Source organism: Pygocentrus nattereri, chromosome 22, assembly GCF_015220715.1.
Source record: "Pygocentrus nattereri isolate fPygNat1 chromosome 22, fPygNat1.pri, whole genome shotgun sequence".
Classification (NCBI taxonomy): domain Eukaryota; kingdom Metazoa; phylum Chordata; class Actinopteri; order Characiformes; family Serrasalmidae; genus Pygocentrus; species Pygocentrus nattereri.
The window spans coordinates 34,713,535-34,736,063 of record NC_051232.1 but is presented as its reverse complement, the minus strand read 5'-3'; the positions used below and the strand labels follow the sequence as shown (position 1 = coordinate 34,736,063).

Below are 22,529 nucleotides of genomic sequence, written 5' to 3'. Positions count from 1 at the left end.
GAGCACATGTGACAGACGTGACAGAGTCTGGAGACGCCGTGGAGAGCGATCTGCTGCCTGCAACATCCTTCAGCATGACCGGTCTGGCAGTGGGTCAGTAATGGTGTGGGGTGGCAGTTCTTTGGAGGGCCGCTCAGCCCTCCATGTGCTCGCCAGAGGGAGCCCTTTATTTTCCCTTTATTTTTTTGAGCAGTGGTGTATATAACACACACACACACACACACACACACACACACACACACACACACACACACATATATATATATACTGTATACACATGAACACACATATATATGTACAGTGTGTGTGTATATGTATATGTGTATGTGTGTGTGTATGTATATATATGTATATATATGTGTATATATATATATATATATATATATATATATATATATATATATATATATATATATATATATATATATACACACACACATACACCCACACACTCTCTCTCACGCTCTCTCACACACAGATAAATAAATAAATATATATTATAGAGAAGATGTAGAAATGGTCACATTTATATACAGAAACCCTGATCTTGACCTGTGGTGTTCAGATCCATGTGGTGCGGCCGGTACTGAACCGACTGGACGTTCTGGTTGAGAGAACTGCTGCGGGTGCTGAAGGTAGAGTTCAGTTCACCTCTTGTCTGGATCATCTGTGACGTTTGGGTTTGGATGGATGTTGACTGGTTTGTGGTTCTCTCAGGTGGCCGGCCGGTCCACCCGTCCTGGCTACTGTGTGTGTATCAGCGCATGTTCCACAGCGAGAACAAGGCCGTGATGAAGGAGGGCGTCGATCACCTGCTGGAGCTGCGGCTGTTTCAGCAGCCTGGCTTCGCCTCGGCTTCCTCTCAGGTCTGTTTACAGTGCCTGTGTATCACTGAAGGTTTACATCAGAGATGATCTCACAGCTGCTGCAGAGGATCAGAGGGTCCAGGTGATGCATCTGAACTGGACATGTAGCTAACCTAGGCTGGGCGATATAGGTTAAAGTAAATATATCGATATTTTTCAGTCGTGATGTCGATGTTCACGCAGTCTTTCTGGCTTTAAAGAGAGGTAGAAATCAGAAGAGCCGTTAAATGAACTTCATTAAATACAGTCAAACTTTTAGAGGGAAAAATGTTGCCAGGTATATTCAAAGTGTTAACTGACAGACGAACTAAAACACTGACAAATACTTCAGGACTATATGATCCAACCTTGCAGTTGCATAGTCAATTATTTCTGAGCTGCTCTAAAGTGGGATGTGGAGTGTTTCCTAACAGCGCTGTAGTCGCGTGAACTGGGAAGAAGGTTAGTTCCAGTGTTTATGGTAGTTTTAGTCCATCAGGAAATTCAGACACTGAAGAGTCCAGATGTTTGTAAACTAAAGGTTTCACGATTTACAGATTGCCCAAATGTTGTTTAGCTTGGGGCTGTGGTGTCAGTACAAGGGCATCATTGGTTTGAGTTTACGTTTCGTCTCCTGCTGTCTCTGCTTTCTTTACCCCAATATGTAGAATTATTAAATTAAAACACACTTTATAACATTGACTCTACTGTTAGATCGTAAACTAATGTTTCTCACTTGGAAATCTGACTCAAGTGAAAAATGGAATCCTGCTGTTTGTGGATTTCCACACAAAGAGCCTGTTTGAGTGCAAATGGCACCCCCTTGTGGGGACTCTATTCATAGAAACGTTTCAGAAATTAATATTCAAATTCAAACCGTTTTAAGCTGCTTCTGTTTTTTCCACAGTTAAAACCACAGTTTGATCAACTTATTCAGATTTTAATCACTTTGTGATTTTAATCAGTGCTAAAAGACTTTTATTCCCAATCCTCTGCCCATCTCTTGGTCGGTATAGGGGGCAGTCGTGGGCTGGAGGTTAGGGATCTGGCCCTATGACTGGAAGGTTGCTGGTTCAATTCCCTTGGCTAACAGTCCATGACTGAGGTGGCCTTGAGCAAGACACCTAACCCCCAACTGCTCCCCAGGTGCCGTGGATAGGGCTGCCCACTGCTCTGGGCAAGTGCCCCCTAGTGTGTGTGTTCACTAGATGAGGGTGTTTAACTGCACGGACGGGTTAAATGCAGAGGTCTAATTTCACAGTGTGGAAAACACAGAGACAAATGGTTCTCAGTTCTTCTAATTCTAGCGTAGAGGGTAACACCTCTGTCTTCTCCTCTGTAGACTGGGGTTCAGTCCCCGCTGGGTAACCACCCTACACTGTACCAATAAGAGTCCTTGGGCAAGACTCCTAACACCACCTTCACCTCCCTGAGTAAAGTGATCGGACTGTAAGTCACTCTGGATGAGGATGAATGTGCATGTAATTGTAAATGCCCGTCTTCCTCAGTATGTTTTAGCTCTGTACCAGGTTAATATGGTAAGTGAATGTTCGGCTTCAGGCTGTATGAATTGAACGCCACTGTACCACCCAACTGCTCTACATGCATTACATTAGATCTCCATTTAGCCAAATAGGTTTAAGATGCTCACACTCTCGAGACAAGGAGGGGTCGCCTGACTGCCGTGGTCTCCCAGAAACTCAAATGCGTAATGCGGCGCATTAGGATCCCAGCGGAATTCACGATGTTGCCTTCATTTCTTTCTACAAAAATTAATTGTAAATATATAGCAGATCCGATACACCGGCCAGCCTTACAGCCAGTGCAGACCCTGAGGAGTCGCCTGCAGGTCCTAGACACTGTAAAGTGTGATATTTACTCAGAGGTTTAGGTGAGAATGATTTTAAAATTCTCGTCCAGAGAATGTTGTTGATCGGTCTTGTCATTCAGCACTTATCATTGTTAGCTGTAAACTGAGCATTTACACCTTTAATAACTAATAATTAATAATAATAACTAACTAATAAGTTAGTTATTATATAACTATTAATAACTAACTAATAAGTTAGTTATTATTGGTCAAATGGCAGATGTTGATGTGACTGAAGCTCAGACTGATGCATGTTTCTGTGCTCTGGCTGTCAGTTTGTTGTAGGTCCCTTCATGGAGGTGCTGACTGAGAGCTCACTCTACCACAGGTGGGTCTCACTCTACCACAGGTGGGTCTCACTCTCTACCACAGGTGGGTCTCACTCTCTACCACAGGTGGAGGGAAAATATCACAGGAAAATATTCTGATATTGAATATGATAAAATGTGATATAATCTAGTATAATGACCTTATGGTCTGATTGGTTTAAAGCGTCTAACCGTGCTGATGTTTGTGGTAACAGTCAGCTTTTCACACCAACATGGGTCGTTACAATGATAACACATAAACAAACAGTAATTACTCTTAACATCGTCAGCGCATCACAGTCTCGTTTAGACTCTTCTCGTTCTTCTCTGGAGATTGGGTACTGAGTCCTGAGCCTTTTGTTCCGGAGTTTGATTGTTTGGTGCTGGAACATCACGAACGGCTCGTGAATCCAAAATGAAAGTTCATGTCTTGCGTTTGTCCAGGTCAGCCGGACAGGCCATGGGGGAGTGTCCGGAGATCGGGCTGAAGCTGCAGAGGTTCATGGTGACGTTCTTCAGCAGTTTGCCTGAGGAGCACAGAGGTACGACCAGCCAGACACAGTGGCTGACCATGACATACTTTACTCTGCTGTGACTTTCCATGAGGCATAGCGTCTGATTACAGACCACTGAGTAATGATTTGGAACTTGAAGGTCTCTTCAGATTTCAGGACGCCACGATTACATTTACACCCTTACACACAATCCCAGATTTAATCGCAGATCACAGCAGTGTTTTACCGGCTGTTCTGTACTGTAAATTATCAACAGAGATGCACTGCCTCACTTTTTCTTTTCCAATACTGATCTACAGTTGTATGCAAAAGTTTAGACACTCCCACTCCTCCTCTTCTTCTTCTTCTTCTTCTTCTTCTTCTTCTTCTTCTTCTTCTTCTTCTTCTTCTTCTTCTTCTTCTTCTTCTTCTTCTTCTTCTTCTTCTTCTTCTTCTTCTTCTTCTTCTTCTTCTTCTTCTTCTTCTTCTTCTTCTTCTTCTTCTTCTTCTTCTTCCGGCTGCTCCCTTTAGGGGTCGCCACAGCGGATCATCTGCCTCCATCTTGCCCTATCCACTACCTCCTCTACTTTTACACCAACCATCTCCATGTCCACCTTCACTACATCCATAAACCTTCTCTGAGGTCTACCTCTTCTCCTTCTACCCGGCAGCTCCATCTCCAACATCCTTTGCCCAATATATCGACTATTCCTCCTCAACACATGTCCAAACCATCTCAACCTGGCCTCTCTGGCTTTATCTCCAAACTGCTCCACCTTCACCGTCCCTCTGATCTGCTCATTTCTAATCTTGTCCAGCCTGGTCACTCCCAACGAAAATCTCAGCATCTTCATCTCCGCCACCTCCAGCTCAGCCTCCTGTCTTTTAGACAGAGCCACAGTCTCTATCATCTGCCTTCTCTAGATCCACAAAGACACAATGCAGCTCCTTCTGACCTTCTCTGTACTTCTCTACCAACACTCTCAACGCAAAAACTGCATCTGTGGTGCTCTTTCTGGGCATGAAACCAAACTGCTGCTCACTGATCTGAACCTCTCGCCTTAGCCTTGCTTCAACAACTCTTTCCCATACCTTCATGGTGTGGCTCATCAACTTTATACCTCTGTAGTTACTGCAGCTCTGCACTTCACCCTTGTTCTTAAAAATGGGGACCAGTGCACTGCTTCTCCACTCATCAGGCATCCTCTCACTCTCCGGGAGTTTGTTAAACAACCTGGTTAAAAGGTCCACTGCCTTCTCTCCTAAACATCTCCATACCTCCACAGGTCTGTCATCTGGACCAACTGCCTTTCCAAACAAAAAAGGCAGTGAGTGACAGACACTCCCACTCCAATTGTGCTTATTTCCTAAGTGTAAATAAATGACCAGTCCTCTACAGAGAACACACTATATGCACTAAAGCCTTATTTAATAGTCTCTGTAGATTATTGTTCAATATTAAAACAAAAACACAAGAAAAACTTGCTAATGCTACAGTGAAGCTCATCTCCCCACCCTACTGTTATTATGGGATGGTGTCATAGCTTTACTGATGTGGCTTTTGTTGACTTCTGCTGGCATGCGTTTGTTTCTTGAAGAAAACAGGAGTGGAGACTCAAGGAAAAGGAAGTTAAATGAACGCGTCTTCCCACCAAGCGAGTCTGCCTAGCTTAGGCATTCATCACTCTTATAGTCACTTCAGTAAAAGCACACCCACCAGTTATTTCTTTGACCCAACGACCCCAAAAGGCCCCCCCACTTGATGACTAGTTGCCTCTACCTTTGTAATTAAAATAGAGGTGTTGAGGTCCACCCAGGAATTTACAGTCTCCCCATTGCTGGATTTGGAGGTATAGATAACCAGATGTCAAGATAAGCTAACCATTGGGAGTCGTTACATGACACAGGACCGCTCTCCAAAGACCCCACACATCACCCAAGAAAAGACATACAAAATGCAAATGAGATTAACCCAAATGGCAAAGGGAAAACAGCGAACAGTTAATAAAGCAAATCAAATAAAATAAAGTAAAATAATATTAAACACTTTCTTCCTCTTTGTGGTGCTACAAACAGTTCTGTGATCTTTCAGACTTGATTTGAGGCAAAATTGGATCTTTTGGTCTTTAATTTCTGATATCCCACCTGGACCGTACTGGACCAGTATCGATACCCAGTATCAGATTGGTGCCATCTTTAGCCCTCTGGGGTCCACAGACTTGCCTGAATCTGGACACTCAGGAAATCACTAAGGACTGACCGTTCCTTTGTTCTTCATTCAGTCCACATCGGAGACTCGTGTGAAACGGCGTCAGAGAGTTTCCAGCTGCTGAAGCTGCTGCAGCGGGTTTGGAAAGCAGTGATGAAGAAAACGGAGCGGAACCTTTAGAGGAGAGTTTAAGAGGAGATGCAGGACTCGTGTCACTGAATGTAGAATGTGTAGTAACAGTGATGTTTGGTGCTCTGTGTCCAGGTTTGGTGTTGGTGCAGCTGTTCTGGCGGTTGGGCTCTCAGCACTGGTGTGCTGTCCCTCTGCTCTTCCTGTCTCAGGCCCTGTCGCGCCTGTCCCCCTGTCCTCTGCTCACAGTGGACGGCCTGCAGGTGCTCAGGTACGTTACTCACAACAGCCCTAGACATCTGAGAAAATGAGAGATAAAAGGCTGTCTGTGTGGACAGTGAGTGTTTATTTAGGAAAGTCCTAATAAAAACAATGAAAATAAAATGAATTCAGTAAGTTGTGAGTTTGCTTGGTCAGTGTGTGTTTAACCCTTTCCCGCCTGCTCCTCGTGGCAGCCCAGTAGTAGTTGTAGTTGTCGTCTAATACCTGGTTTGACTAATCTAGTCTTGGAGGTCTGGTGTCCAGCAGAGCTTGGTGATTTACCTGCTCAAACACACCTGATCACATTCATCTGTCAGCTGCCACATCCTCACACCACAGGTGTGTCCACATGGCCCAGGACTGTATTGCACCTTTCATATGTCTTCCTCTGAAGAACAGAAATGAGGAAGATGTTTAAAACAAACGTTATGCTGTTTATGTCTCTTATTTTTTGTCTTATTCTGTTTGATTTTTTTCCTCTTCTGATTCGGGCAGCCTGTAGTGAAGCGTAAATCTGACAATAGAGGTAAAAGTGTTCATAGTGGGTTTGTGTGGTAGAGAAACCAAACTGTGCTGGACTCCAGCCCTCCAGGACCGGAGCTGTGCAGCCCTGGACTAATCAATACCTCATTATGATAAATCAGCAGTTTAAATTAAACAAAGCAGTGTGATGGCTGGACACGTCCAGGAGAAATCTGAATCCCAACTTTGTTCTTCTGACCAGCTCACAAGATATCAAGACACGTTATTGGTTTTATAATGAGCACAGTTACTGAAGAGTTCGGCAAGGCAAGTTTATTTCTACAGCACCGGTCATTCACTGCTGTCAAAGCGCTTCACACATGAGAAGATAGTCGTTTAAAGTAGAGAATAGAAATTTAAAAATATGATTAAAACATGAATAAAACAATAGATTAAAAAGAGAAATTTACATTTACGGCATTTGGCTGACGCTCTTCTCCAGAGTGACTTACAGTTTGATCATTTTACACAGGAAAGTGAAGGTGGTGTTAGGAGTCTTGCCCAAGGACTCTTATTGGTGTAGTGTAGGGTGCTGCCCAGGTGGGGGATTGAACCCCAGTCTACAGCGTAGAAGGCAGAGGTGTTAACCACTACATTAACCAACCACATTCATTAAATTAATGATCTAATTGGAAATTAATTAAATTAATTAATTCGATAACAATCATCAGATTAAGATGAAAAGTTAGATGAGATCAAAAATTTGATTAAAAAATGCAGTTACAGTTTTACACTGCTTAGTTAGCAGCAGCTCAAACACCTGAGCAGTCTGGCTCGGGTGCCGCGCCTGCCCACGGGCGCTGCCCACGCGCGCTGCAGTGTCCTGCTATCCCACATTACTGCGGGATCTGAAGTGGATCCCTAGAGAGCTGTGGTTTGTGATGAGATCAGAGTTTGAGATGAAACCGTGGTGTGTGATGATGTGGAGCACATTATTCACGCTGATCTGATTTTCTCAGAGTTTCACGGCTTCATGGCCAAGAGTCCTTAACGAGATTAGATTTCACATCATTTATTCTCTGCACATGTGCCGTCATTCAGCATTACCATGGCAACAGCACCAAACCTGAGGTTATGAGTCTGTAAATGCTACAAAAGCCTCGGAGCCTTTTCACCTTCATCTCTGACCTTTGAAGCTGGCGAGTGAGCAGCGACTTCGGCTTCGTGACTTTAATGTTTCAGTTTCTCACAGCAGGTTAAACGTATGAGGACACCAGCTGGAGTGACTGTAGACACTAACAAGCCCATTCGTCTCCAGATGTTTGTTTCTCTTTGTTGTTTCGGGAGCTTCTGCCTGGGCGAGGCAGTTTTAGGCTACGTTGACTTCTCGTGATGTAGGTAATTAAGTTATTATATTATAAGCTCTTCCCCCGATATCAGCTCAGCCAATCAGCACACGGCACCACACCTCCATCAGCAGCACCACCTGAAGACGCTAGAAGGAACAGTGATTTATTCTGTCTGTAACTACTGCACTGACCAGTAATGACCGCCTCAGAGATCTCACTGGGTCGCTGACACACCGGTCTCTGCTGTCAGGTGATGTGATGGGTGTGTCTGCTGTTGGTTTCAGGGAGGCGCTCCGCTGCACTATGATCACGCACCAGGTCCTGCTGAGAGGGGCCACCCAGTGCTTCCTGCTCCACAGCACCCTCTGCCTGATGGACGTGGTATGACTTGTCATTGTGATTACAGGCTATTAGCAGCACAGCCAATCTCTTCCAGTCAGTGTTTGGCAGCCGTTCTCTGTTCACCATCACCTTCAGTTAATTTAGCAGCATTTTAGAGCATCTTAAATATGCATTTAACACCGCAGAGCTTTCAGCTAACCTGGTGTCATCTCATTCCAGAAAAGTAGTTCCAGCAAACATTTGAGGCCTGAAACACGACGATCCAGGCCTGGTGGTCCTGATGCGTTACAGTTCTTGATGGAACAATTCGATGCATCACTTGAAAATTTGACTACAGTTTGATTGTTAAATTATTTTGGCACAAGTTTCTACTCAGTGAACACTGGAGGAACCATTAGCCCAGTAGTGCACATTAGATAATCAGAGCTGGTAATCGTTTTTAATCATCAGAGCACATTTTTATCAAATATCATTTTAATGATTCTCACTTTGAACATCTCAAAACTGATGCAGTTGATGTAGAAACATTTGTACCATGTGAATTATCCACTTAATGGCAAATATTTATTCACTGTCAGAGCAAAACTGTGTAAATTTAAGTTGGAAACATTTAAAAAGTTGGAAAAATAATCTAATAATGTGTTTTTTTCTGTTTGGTTAATTTGACCAATATAATGTACATGTTGCATAGTGTTTGCATTTTCACATAAACAAATGACTTTAGACTGGTAAAAATGCATGGTTGTGAAATATAATACAGTATATCTAATATCTGACTGAGGTCCCTGTTTGTCGACAGTCTGCTGTGTCCCTGGATGAAGTCTTTGGTTTCCTGGTGTTGTTCCGAGCTGAGGAGTCTCTGTGTCGAGGCTCAGCCCTGTGGAGAGAGGTGAGACGCCTGACTGAGTGAAGACCACAAGTTTAGCATCAGAAAGCCCAACAGCTTTACTGCCCCCCTCCAGCGTCAGCATGAAAAACCCCCTCAGACTAAAGGGAGAACCACTGAGAGGACACGAGACTCAGCAGGGGAACCCGTCCTCCTCTGGTCCACGTCGGACAGCAGAACAATAACATGGGCAAAATGAACAGAGAGTGAGGTTTTACAGCGGATATATCAGTGAGATAATTCTGTTAATTAAACATTGAATGTAAAGCAAAAATGAGCCAGCCTGTGGTTGGACAGAGGAGTTGTAGATTATCCAGTGATGCCCACCTGTCTGGCCGGACACTGATGGACGATTGACTGTTGAGCCCTCCTGCTACCCACTTCAGACCAGCTGCCCACGCCCCAGCTACCACCACCTGCCTTAGACTAGCTGCCCACACTACACTGATGTTCTCATAGACTCCCAGCTATTCCTATTAATATTAGTAGTATAATAACTCTGTAGGTAGTCTGACCAGAGGAGGACGGGTCCCCCCCTGGTGAGCCTCGGTTCCTCTCAAGGTTTCTTCCTCAGCTCTGAGGGAGGTTCTCCTGGCCACCGTCCCCCCTGGCCTGCTCACTTGGGGGTTTTACATTCATGTTAACACTGTCTTTACTGGAATTCTGTGAAGCTGCTTTGAGACATCTGTTGTAAAAAGCGCGACAAATACATTTGATTTGATTTAATTTAATGACCGATGGCCGCTGGAGGCCAATCGGAGCAACGCTGAGAAACAGATCAGCGCCTGTGTGGTGTGTGTCAGTGTGTCCAGACTCACTCCTCTGCTGCCCCACAGCTCTGTGATTGGTTGCTGGCTAACGAGGGCAGATTCAGTTCTGCTGAAGCTTCTACCACCAGCACCCTGGAGAGGATCTCCGCTCACAGCTCCAGCCGCCTGAAGGCCTTCCTCACAGTGCTGGCCTGCTCAGGTGAGTGAAGACGCTGTCGCTCACAGCAGTGACTCACGTTTTATACCAGGGAAGTTTTCAGAGCTGCAGCAGTTCACAGCGCCAACTAGAGGTGTGGCGGACAGGCACGGCCTGGGTGGCTGTTTCTGAATGTGTGCAGTTAAAACTGTGCACTTGTGACATTTGCTGATGTTCAGACTGCAGGTAAGTCAGATCTTTTGAGTGGACTGTCTGCTCTGTTATCTGTAAGTGATCAGATCAGATTTGTGTTTCCAGACATCATCAGTCTATCTGTATGTGTTGCCGTAGTAACGACAGAGTTGTCAGTAACTACGTAGCTATGCTGGTGATGCTGATTTCAGACATGCATGCAGGAGAGATGGAGGAGCATCATCTCCCCTCCAAACTCTTCAGCACTCTCTTCTTTTTTGAATCCCAACACTCCATCCCTCTCTGGCTGTTTGTACTCTTGTAAAGGACGAAAAAGACGCTTTGATGTGTCCAATTTGAGCATCCAGAGCGTCCAGATGTCTGTAAATGTGGTTTGGATCTGATTTTATATTCCACAACTTACAGTTTGGAAAACATCCCTTTAGCACAGTTTTCCCATTAGCTTGGTAGCACTGTCTCCCAGCTGAAGGGAATTTATATCTTACAAATATCTTACAGTTTGGGCAGCAGGTACGTCTAGTCTGATTGACTGCGTAGGCAATGTCCTAAAACACGTGGTAAACATGTGGTGGAATGAAAATATTGCTAGTTACCAGTAGGTCAGAGAGAAAACTGGTCCTGAGCTCAGATACTGCTAGAAACAAAAGCCCCTGTTGATACAGAGAGAAAAGAGACAGACCAGCTAAGAGTGAGTCGCAGTAGTCAAGCCTTGAGGCCGATGCCTGGGCGGCTTCTCCGCCGCACTTTTCACTGTATTTATGTTTATTTCCATCTATTCATTTAATACTGAAGGCATAAATGGCTTTAAACAAATCATTGAGCCCTGACCTCAAGGGGCCACCATGGGCCGTGAACGCTGTTGGATGGTTGGCAGGATCTGTGGAAGTGTTTAGTTTTGAAAGTGAATTTTATTGATCGGTTCTTTTAATTGCTGTAGTAATAGGATGTAATAGGATGTTCCGTCTCCTCTATATTCCTCTCTTTGTCTGCTGCCTGTGCATGATATTTACATCACATTCGTATTAGCCCATGGAACTTGGTCTCCCAGTGGCCCGGACCGAGTTAGCCTACCCTGAATGGACCCTACAGTTATAGCAGTAGAACCAGTGGTGTTGACTGTCTTCCTTTCTCTCTAACAGATCAGACGGATAGCATTCCGGACCCTGGCGAGGCTGAGCTGCTGGCTCGCGCTCTCCTCCTCTCTGTGGACCTGGAGTGGAGCAGGAAAGAGGAGCGTAAGCCTGATGACGACCGACTGGACCAGCTTCTCTGCCCGCTGCTGGACGTCCTGCGTCGGCTTAGCACCAGCGTCTACCTGCCACTGTGCAAGACCGATAAGAGCCTGCAGCTCATGCTGCGGCTGCTGCAGCTGCTGGGCGGATGCTCGGAGGCAGGGAAGGAGAACGGTGCGTGCCGTGGTTGTGGCCGGGGGGAATTAATGCACGTGTGGTTTTTAATGCTCTCTTTCTGATGTTGTAGAGGACGAGGCGGCCGCAGCGCTGACCAGGCTGCTGCTGGGGGCAGTGGAGCCAGTTCACGAGTTCATACTGCGGAGGCTGAGTGGTGAACTGCAGGAGGTGGGCACTTTACTGGAACCCAGTATGGATCCAGAATGTTCTGCTCCACTCTGAGGCAACTCCGGGTTTTGAATCCAAGCATGATGTTAATCCAGATCTGACGATCTGGGGACTGAGTACATATAAATGATCTCTCTGAAGATCTTCAGCAAACAAAAATGATCAGCTATCTAAGTGTAGAGAGGAATTACATTTTTCTAAATGTCTGAAACAAATGGTTTAGATGTAAACAGAGCGGTTCTCAGTTCTAGATAAACTTACCGAGCCAGAGCTGCTCACAGTGGTGGTGATGGGAACCAGACGTCCCTCTAAAAGCTCCTACAGAAAGTTCCTACATGAACTGGTTCTGAATTCACTGCCTGATGACTGAGACGCTGTTTTATGAGAGTTTAGAGAACTTCAACTCCATTCATGGTGGAGGGAGACATGCAGGGCGCTGTGCGGCAAATTAGTCCCCAAAGAAAACTCATTATTCCAGATTTTCCACTGTTTTCCATCATCAGCATTCCATATAAGCTCAGAAGACTCGTGTAGGTTCTCTGCTGGTTCTGGTAATATTGGTGTCTATATCTGCGTTGTGCCTTTGTCGATCATCACAGCGTCTGGTTCCCATCAGCACCACTGTGAAGGAATCAATCTCGGTGAGTTGTGCAGAAAATTGTAATAATTAGTGGACTTACGCTTTAAGTGTAAATCCCACCTTAACAAATGTGTTCATTAATCTTCAAGCTCTCTTTAAACTGCATCTTTTCAAAACTCATTTAAACTCAGAGGCGTCGAGTTTTTCACACCACGTCGTACGTCTTCATGTATTAACGTCACACAGACTCTAAAAGAAGGTCCGGCTCGATGTTTCAGCCTCAAATGATCTCAGAATCACCGTCACGCTGATGACGATGTGATGACTACAGTAGATAATTCACTCAGATCCTCAGAGACGCTCCTTCACCTTCATCCGCTCAGGGAGGCTGCAGTTACACATCTCCACCAGAGAGGGCTCCAAATCCCCAAAACTTACACAGTGCAGCTTCTTTAAATTTAGATGTTTATGGGAAAGGACAAATCCATTAGTATTAACATCGCCTGCTGAAATGAACGTGTTGAACCTTTGCGCCATTAAGAACGGTGGGAAGTTTACTTACCTTTACGTCTCCAAACGTGGACTTCCAGTTCTTCTAAACACCAAAGTAAAAAATAAATAAAGTAGAACAAGAGGGGAAAATGCATAGAAAGCAGGTTCTTCTCGTCTTTTTCCCTGAACTTAGAACTGTTTACAGTGCTTAAGATGTTGGACATATGCATAATAATTAATAACGAAAGCAATGAAAGAAGCAAGGAGGCAGTTTGTGAGATCTCCGTCTCACCTGAACTCAGACCTTGATGATCTGGTTCCTTTAAGTTTGGAAGTTTGGAGGAACACTTAAAGCTCTTCTGCATTGTGTGCTGTAAGTGTGACTGTGGTGTTGTTGTAGCTGTGTGATGTGGACAGAGCCGGCCTGTATCTGTCTGTCCTGCGGGAGCTGGTCAGGACCTACAGCGCTGTTCCCAGCTATCTCTCAAACCTACAGAAGAACTTTGTGTCCAGACTTGCTGTGAACTGCATGAGGATCCTCAGCAGGCCTCCTGAGCAGGTACTGTAGCAGGTCCTGTAGTGTACTGTGTGATCAGCGGCTGATCGGCATGTTTATGTTTACTGGGCTGGGCAGAGCGACGTCACAGCGTGGTTCTCTGAGCACATCGTGGGCATCGTCAGTACTTGATCACTCACTGACTGCAGGCTTGATTATGAGCTGAGCGTAATTAGTCCTGTTTGATTGGATTTAGTGTAGCATATTATGTAAATAGATCGGGGCTATTTGGCAAAAACGTAAAGTCACGATACTTGAAGACGTAAACTGGAACAAAGTAGCGCCGCAATTAACCAATACTATAAAAACTTGAGTCCAGCATAGTAATGGATTATAAACGAGTTCATTCAGGACACTGGCTGAAATTCTTCTTAAGGTCTTAGTTTTGTTATTATTATTATTATTATCACTGTCGCCTCAGAGGTGCCACAGCTCCAGTCCAGCAGCATCTGATTAAGCTCGAGTATGAGGGACAGCAGTGGTTTTATGAGGCTTTTTGGATTTTTCCCATTCCACCTTAATTGGCGCAGCAGCGACTTTGTGGAACATTTAAGACATTAAGGGAACATTTGAGCTAGAACCTGGTGAAGAAGCCGATGTCAGCTTGGTGACGTTTTTGCCTGGTTCAGAGGAGCAGTTGTGGGCTTTACGTACACTCACCTTTATCTCGTTAGGGTTTGAGATCAGCACTGACGTGTGTGTGTGTGTGTGTGTGTGTGTGTGTGTGTGTGTGTGTGTTAAATAGAGGGAACACTCCAATAACTCATCCTAGATCTGAGTGAATGAAATATTTTCATTGAATACTTTGTTCTGTACAAAGTTGAATGTGCTGACAACAAAATCACACAAATCATCAATGGAAATCAAATGTATTAACCAGTGGAGGCCTGGATTTGGAGTAACACACAGAATTAAAGTGGAAAAACACACGACAGGCTGATCCAACTTTGATGTGATGTCCTTAAAACAAGTCAAAATGAGGCTCAGTGTTGTGTCCGGCCTCCACGTGCCTGTATGACCTCCCTACAACGCCTGGGCAGCTCCTGAGGAGGCGGATGGTCTCTTGAGGGATCTCCTCCCAGACCTGGACTACAGCATCCGCCAACTCCTGGACAGTCTGTGGTGCAACGTGGCGTTTGTGGATGGAGCGAGACATGATGTCCCAGATGTGCTCAGTCGGGTTCAGGTCTGGGGAACGGGCGGGCCGGTCCATAGCTTCAATGCCTTCATCTTGCAGGAACTGCTGACACACTCCAGCCACATGAGGTCCAGCATTGTCCTGCATTAGGAGGAACCCAGGGCCAACCACACCAGCATATGGTCTCACAAGGGGTCTGAGGTTCTCATCTCGGTACCTAATGGCAGTCAGGCTCCCTCTGGCGAGCACATGGAGGGCTGTGTGGCCCGCCAAAGAAATGCCAGTAACCTTAATAATACTGAGATTTTTCCCATATTACCCAGTAATAATCCAGTGATCTGTATTCAACGTTTCACACGTGCTGTATCAGATCCTGTTAAACAGGACTAATTATGAATCAAACCTGCTGAGAGAAGCAGACTGTGATGTAATTCTGTCCACGTCTCTCTGTTTTAGTCTTGGTATCCTTGATTTCCTCTGCCATGTGCCTCTGTTTCCTAGTCCATGTGCTTTTGTTGTGTTAGCTCCTCCACTTGTGGTGTTTATTAACTGTGGCGCTACTCTGGTGTTTTTCCTCCGTCCTGTCCGTCCACGATTTTCGCCCTGAGCCAGTTTTCAGCCTCGTCCTGACTCTCTGAAATCTGTCTTCACGTCTCTCTGCTCTGTTTTTCAGACTCCCTCTGTTGCTGGGCAGGTGCAGAGAGCAGTTAGCATGGCCACGCTAGCTTTGCTGTGTGAACTTGCTCAGCAGGGTTTGTTGGCCCCCAAATCTGATGCCGTGAGGACCCTCTGCTCTCTCGCTGACCTCTTCTACACATCTTCATCCTCCTCATCTTCACTTCAGTGCTTTAACCAGCCCTTACTGAAGCCCTCAGCGCAGGACACCTCCAGAAGGTCTGAGCAGATGAGCATCCGAGTGTTATTAGTAATCCAGGAAAGGCCGAGCGTTTGTCATTTTAATACCTGCTACGGTTAATATTAATGATGATCAACACAAACAAGTAAGAAACACTTCCTTTAGATTCGCTGCAGAGCATCCATCACGGACGGCTTATGAGGAGAACGCTGGGTCAGCGTCGCTGTTCACTGCGGTCATTTCGTGATTTTGTAACTTTATGTCATGTAATTATGAATATGTTAACGGCACTGTTTACTGCAGAAACCTTCCCTTTATAAATACTTGTGGCCACCAGATCACCACCACGGGCGCCTTTAGCTCCAGTCCAGCGGCTCCTCTTCTCACACTGGGGCTGAGTCTCAAACGCCTCCCTGCTCCCTACATAGTGACTGTGTGGGAGTTTAAACGCTGGATCCTGCAGCTCAACAGAGCAAAACAGCCAAGAGGCTGTCGTTTGGGACTCGGACGCATCCAGACTCCACACACAGCCACTGTTTGGCTGTAGAGGCTGGAATGTCTAAACTTCCCTAGAGCACTATTTAGGGAGTATGCAGCCGTTTGGGACTCAGCCTGGGTTCGATGCTACTGAAACATTTAATTCAAGCCTGTGACATTAATGATGGAGCTGTTTAGCGTGTTTACTATCTTTTAGCCTGTTAGCCGGCTGACCAGCCTGGTTCTAGATAAGAACATAAGCCGTCAGCCCCTCAGTTTAAGCAGAACCAGGTTCTAACTTCATCAGTGCACTCAGTGCTCCATGTGATTTTTCATGGTGCAGCAGTACACAGCTCAGCCAATCAGGTTTTAGGACTAGAACCATCCTTTTTTATGGCACTATAACACATATTACAGTATAACAGATATTATAACTGTTCTCTAGATTGCAAATGCAGTTTGAAAGAGTACCGTTTTCAAGTCACGCGAGCTCCAGGTTTCAATGATATCCCAGCTGCACTGTGTGTATTAACGGGCGGTTAGTGGAGGGGTTTAAGCTCGTGAACTGGCAGGCTGGCGCACTAAAAGTCTTCCTGGGTACTAAAACGGCCTGGGGGCCACTTTCATAGCACATTTTAACAGTTTAAGTTTAACTTAAGTTAATAAGGGACACATTTTAAGCTGGATATTTACATCTAAACACTGCAGCTGAAACTTTAGCTTGGGGACAAAGTCACTTTACAGTGATGGATTTCGACGACTTCATTTCCCTGGAGGGATTTTACACACCTCACAAACACGAAGGGGAAACCCGAGGCCAAAATTCAGTCCTGACGTTATTGAAAGTGACCATTGGAGCTGAATGTATAGAAAACAATCACACTTAAATTTATTTGTCATTGTTTTCCCCTCAGGCTCAGTCAGTACTTCAGTCAGTGTTGAAGTGCCCGCATCTTTGTTTCCAGCGTTTCCCTTTTCCTTGAACAGTGTTTACCCAGCAGTGGGCACATATTAATGCAGAAGATAGAAATATTAATATTCCAAGCAGAACTTTCAGAAACGGTTGGCTCCCTGTCTGATGTTCACTGTGAGCTACATCAGCATTGCTGCTGCTCTTTTCCAGTTTGAGCTCCGACAGTCGTTCAGATGACAGTCCGGTGCTGAGGGATTGGGGCAGAGTGGCAGCCCGCTTCATCCGAGACCAGTGGACATGTCTCAGCTTCCTCCAGAAGGTTGGCGTCCCTGTCAGCCCTGCCGAGACCACCAGTGCCACAGAGGCCTTCCAGGCTGCTCTGGAGGCTGTTTCGCTGCTGCCCAGTGATCTGGTGCTGCCTGTGTTGGACTTCATGTCTTCAAGTTTACCACAGGTCAGACTCTTAACCCCCCACTCTGTCTGAGTCTGGGTCAGTCAGTGAGGTGTAATCAGAGGTTCAGAGGCTTTGGAGTGAAACGGTTCAGACGTCTTTACAGTGGTGGTGATGGGAACCAGGCATCGCCATGACTACAACACAGATATAGACACTTTATTTACCATCCAGAACCACCAGAGAACCTACACGAGTCTTCTGAGCTTATATGGAATGTTGATGATGGAAAACAGTGGAAAATCTGGAATAATGAGTTTTCTTACACACACTTATCTGTAAAAAGGAACATGACAGATGATCTCTGAACCATTTTAACACTAGAGATGCACAGATACCACTTTCTCCCTTCCAAAACCCATAAACCTGATCTTTTAGTATTGGTCAATCCTGAGCTGATCCCGAGCTGATCCCGAGCTGATCCCGAGCTGATACCGAGCTGATCCCGAGCTGATACCGAGCCAGCTCTGTCTAACCTAAAGCTTAGTTTTAAAACGTTTTGTTGTGGTAAAATCTGTTCTGCATCACAAATAAACACACTCAGTTTGGCTAGATGACATTTATTTACAGATGCTATAGAAAACGTATGTTTGTTTATTTACTGTATATATTTAGTATTTACTCTTATGTAATTATAAATAAGATACAGTCACAGATTCGGCCGTCAGCGTTTTTACTGCTGCTTGTCGTCCCAAACGCCGACGTGGTGCCGAGTTCTGCCTACTGGTGCACTTGCGTGTGTCAGAAAGGGCTCGGTAGTATCGGTCATAGGTATCGGTGCCTCATCACCGATACTGATATTGCGTTTAAAGGCCAGAATCAGCGCCGATACCGTATCAGTATCAGAGCAGCGCGGCTGACGATGCAGCGCTGTTGTCTAAATAATCCTGTCGTACTGTTAAGCTCAATAATGTTATTGATTAGTAGAAATTAGCAGTACTAGGTTTCATGCCGAGCTTTTTGTGTAAGGTAGTGTCTTTTGGCTTTAGATACTGTGTCCATTTCAGTAATGAAAGCTGGGCACTTCTGTCTCGTCCACTAGGTGGTGCTGTATGATGAGGCGCTGTGTGTGGAGGCAGTGGGTGTGTCCTGGAAGCTGGTTCAGGCCTTGAGCACAAACGCTCATGACTTCTGGCCGGCGCTGGAGGCTTTCGTGCGCCTGGCCTTCCATCGCAGTGTCCTGGAGCTGGCCGACTCTCAGAGCCCCAAACTGACCGCCTCCATCAGACAAGTGAGAAAAGTCAGAGAATCCTGAGGGAAACGTGTTTTTAGCTCAGCTCTCTGTAAACGTTTATATTGGCTCAGCTGTGTAAATGTTCATGCTGACTTTTGGGGCTGTGCTTGATATTTTATCATTAAATATATATATTATATATATTAATCGCCCTGAAAGCTTCACGACATGGTTTCCCATTGCAAATGGAGAATGACCCACATCTATATATATATATATATATATATATATATATATATATATATATATATATATATATATATATATATATATATATATATAGTGTGTGTGTGTGTATAAATGCATATTGTGTGTGTGTGTGTGTGTGTGTGTGTGTTGCTGGTGTCTGAGCAAAGCCTTGTATCTCCAAAACGTTAATTTAATAGAACCGGAATTTGTTCCAAGTAATTTTGGGTCGTTTCTTTTGGTCCATTCATCATGAAATTTACACGCCATGTAAAGAACAGGCCTTTGACAAAAATGGAGATACAAGGTTTTCTTCTGATGCCAGCGATGTATGTGTATACATCACATGCAAACGCGTCGCCTCAGCGTGCAGACTGCCCCCTAGTGTTTTGGAGATCAGTCTCTATACATAGTAGGTAGTTTTGACTCTGTGAATATTCTATGAATTGAGTAGACAAACATTTCAGTGAACAACGAATGTTGCCCATGCATGTATGTATATAGAAAAGCTGGTCCGTAAATATTTGGACATAGCATGTTGGTGATTTTAAATGCAGAAGGCCCAGTGGAGCATCATGTAGCAGCTGATGATGTCTGTGGGTTCTAGACTTCAGGCGGTGATTAACTGCAAAGGATTTGCAACCAAGTAGTAAAAAAGTCACTTTGCTTAACATTTATTTTACGTTTGTTACTTCCAGTCTGGAAAACTGTGAGGTAGCTGTTTTAATTCACTCTGTTTGGATGTAAACAGCCTTTAATTTCAGTGTTTTGGATATTGATTATCTAAATTAATATGCTGTGGTGAACGGCTGCAGAGCCGATTTTGTCCATGTGGATATTGCATTCAGGGCAGCAGCAGATGTAAACGTGTACATGTTTTCGGCAGGTTGCCCGCGAGCTGGTGGAGCTGTCCCAGGCCAAGTCCGGTGTGATGAATGTGCTGATCCAGCACTGCTGTCAGACCTGGCTGCCCTCTGACCCTAATAAACACACAGACGCTGCCATTCAAAGCGCCATTAACCACTTAGACATCCTGGCCGAGGCGTGTGTCTACGGGCCGGTCTTCAGAAGAGACCAGAGGTACCTACCACAGATACCACCACTGTTCATTAGGAATGGATCAATACTGATACTGAAAAATTCCCTGATACCAACGTTCCGATATGTGGTGTTAGCCAAGTCCTAATGAACAACGTCAGTGAAGGAGGATCTGACCACTCAGAGAAGAGTCACTGACTCCGTCACAATCGGACACAAAGCCGTCGCTCACTCTAAACGTTCCTCCTCGGCAGTGTTTTGTTAGGTGTGTTTATGGAGGCAGACCACGGACACCAGTCGTGTTTCAAGCAGCTCAGCTCTTATCTTTAATGCTGCCTGTGGCAACTGCCGGGACACCTTTCCAGTGCACAGTACTACTCAACTGGCGGATTGATCTCATAACATGACATCCCTCTTCTTTAGAAAAACACAATGAAAGAAACATATAACAAACATATAGCAATGCATAACAATCAATGCTAATCTGCCAAAATAATTCTTCCTAAACACTCCACACATGTAATGTCTTAAACAATGTACAGTAGAGAACTTTTTTTTTTTTCAGTTGAAATATAAAGTAAAACAGTTCTTTAAACCACTAAACAGTCAATTCCAACAGTACTTATTACGTATTCTACTCCTCTATAAGTCTCTGAGGCTTCTTAACTACTCGACCACTTAATGTCTTTACTGGAGAACTTCGGAACATTTTGTCACTCATGCCCAGGTCTGAGGGCTTGTTGTGTGCGTTACTCTCTTTTGTTGCACATGAGCGTTCACTTTCAGCAATCTGTTGCTCATTACCACTGTCCATAGCAGTAGCTTCACAGCTCTGTCCATGTTTAATTTTCATCAAAAACTTTCTGTTCCTCCTGTACTGCTGTCCATCAGGTGTTCGTACCACATATGACCTTGGGTGCTCAGTAAGTGCAGTGACTTGAGCTGGATTCCACGTTCCGTCCCTCCATATCCTGATACTGTCACCAGTCCGAAGCTTCTGAAGCAGTTTAGACCCTTGGTCATAATATTCCTTCTGCTTCCTCTGCCTTCGTTCCAACAGCTGCTTAACTGAGCTGGTCACTGTGCGAGGTTCCAACAACTGAGGTGGAGTTGGAAGTCTTGTTTTTGTTCGCCGTCCCATCAGTAGTTGGGCTGGTGAGGCTCCAAGGTCCTCAAGAGGGGTATTTCTCAGGTTCAGCAAGGAGAGGTATGGATCTTTACCATCTGCCTTAGCCTTTTTAAGTAAAAGCTTTACTGTCTGTACTCCTCTCTCGGCCATCCCATTTGACTGTGCATGATGGGGGCTTGTCGTTTTGTGGCAAAACTCCCACTGTGTTGCAAAGGTTTGGAATTCTCGTGAGCTAAATTGCGGCCCATTATCAGAAATCACAATATCAGGAATTCCATGTCTGGCAAATTGTGATTTGAGATGGGAAATGACTATTGCACTTTTGGTGTCTTTCCCCAACCACTCTATTTCAGTGATTTTTGAAATAGTAATCCACTAATAGCAGATACTCTTGCTGGTCAAAAGTGAATAAGTCAACACAAATCTTTTGCCATGGCCTTTCTGGAACACTATGTGGATGCAGTGGTTCTTTGCTCTGGAATTTTCTATGTTGGCTGCACACCTCACAATTATTTACCATGTCAGTGATGCTCTTGGACATACCAGGCCAGAAAAGAACCTCTCTAGCTCTCCGTCTACAGCTTTCTATGCCCAAATGACTTTCATGAATTCTGCTGAGCATTTCTGATCTCATTGCTGCTGGAACAAGGATTTGTTGCCCTTTCCATTCATCACTGAAATTTCCTCTCTGTAGTTCCAGTATTCTTGTATTTCTCTTGCAACCTGTCTCCTTTGCTCTCTGTCAATTTTTTCAGTTTCTCATCTTTTTCAGATTCTTTTTTGAACTCACACAGCTTCTCACCTGATACAGGTAGATTTGTCATAATCATGTGTACCTGGGCTTCTGTTTCAGCATCTGGCACATCAGTCTGTGGTAAGTATGCCCTGGACAAGGCATCTGCTACCTGCATTTCTTTTCCAGGTTTATACTGGACTCTTAGCTGGCATCTGTGTAGTCTCATTAGCAAGCAAGCAAAATTTATTTATACAGCGCTTTTTACAACAGGTGTTGTCACAAAGCAGCTTTACAGAACAATCAGTATTACAGAGAGAAGAGAAAAGAAGAAAGAAACTCTGGGTCCGAGCCCCCATGAGCGTCGCCAGCGGCAACGGTGGCAAGGAAAAACTCCCTAAAAGAGGAGGAAACCTTGAGAGGAACCAAGACTCAGAAACTCAGAAAGGGAACCCATCCTCCTCTGGTCGACACCGGACAGCAAACATTATTAGTATGAAGTTTTATAGTAAAGTGGGAAAGAGATGATCTGAGGGTGAGGACTGCACAGCGCTGTACAGCAAGAAGCTCAGTGGTGGTCAAACCGGTCCAGAAGGCTGGTGAGCAGCGGCACCAATCAAGGCAGTAGAGGCAACAGCATCAGGCGCACAGGATGGGCAGCTGATCAGCTCGGCAGAGAAAGGAGAAGAAAAAACAGAGTCAGTTCTGTAAAGAGTGGCTGACCACAGAGTCAGTTCTGTAAAGAGTGGCTGACCACAGAGTCAGTTCTGTAAAGAGTGGCTGACCACAGCGTCAGTACTGTAAAGAGTGACTGACCACAGATTACAGTATAACAGAGCAGCAGAGACTCCAGCAGGTCTAGACCTGACAGGGAAGACTAATCACCAAATGCTTG

General features: G+C 45.0%; 1 protein-coding gene across 1 annotated transcript in view; it reads left to right on the top strand.

Annotated features, from left to right (window-relative positions):
* Positions 1–22,529, top strand: part of tarbp1 (TAR (HIV-1) RNA binding protein 1) — a 57,049-nt gene that overhangs the window by 7,561 nt on the left and 26,959 nt on the right. The window contains exons 4-18 of the mRNA XM_037532967.1: positions 566–635; positions 718–866; positions 2,991–3,043; positions 3,468–3,565; positions 5,991–6,126; positions 8,212–8,308; positions 9,069–9,158; positions 9,992–10,124; positions 11,414–11,680; positions 11,754–11,851; positions 13,324–13,482; positions 15,291–15,511; positions 17,074–17,317; positions 18,357–18,545; positions 19,621–19,814. Coding sequence (XP_037388864.1) covers positions 566–635; positions 718–866; positions 2,991–3,043; positions 3,468–3,565; positions 5,991–6,126; positions 8,212–8,308; positions 9,069–9,158; positions 9,992–10,124; positions 11,414–11,680; positions 11,754–11,851; positions 13,324–13,482; positions 15,291–15,511; positions 17,074–17,317; positions 18,357–18,545; positions 19,621–19,814 — 2,198 coding nt within the window. The remainder of the gene's footprint in view (positions 1–565; positions 636–717; positions 867–2,990; positions 3,044–3,467; positions 3,566–5,990; positions 6,127–8,211; positions 8,309–9,068; positions 9,159–9,991; positions 10,125–11,413; positions 11,681–11,753; positions 11,852–13,323; positions 13,483–15,290; positions 15,512–17,073; positions 17,318–18,356; positions 18,546–19,620; positions 19,815–22,529) is intronic.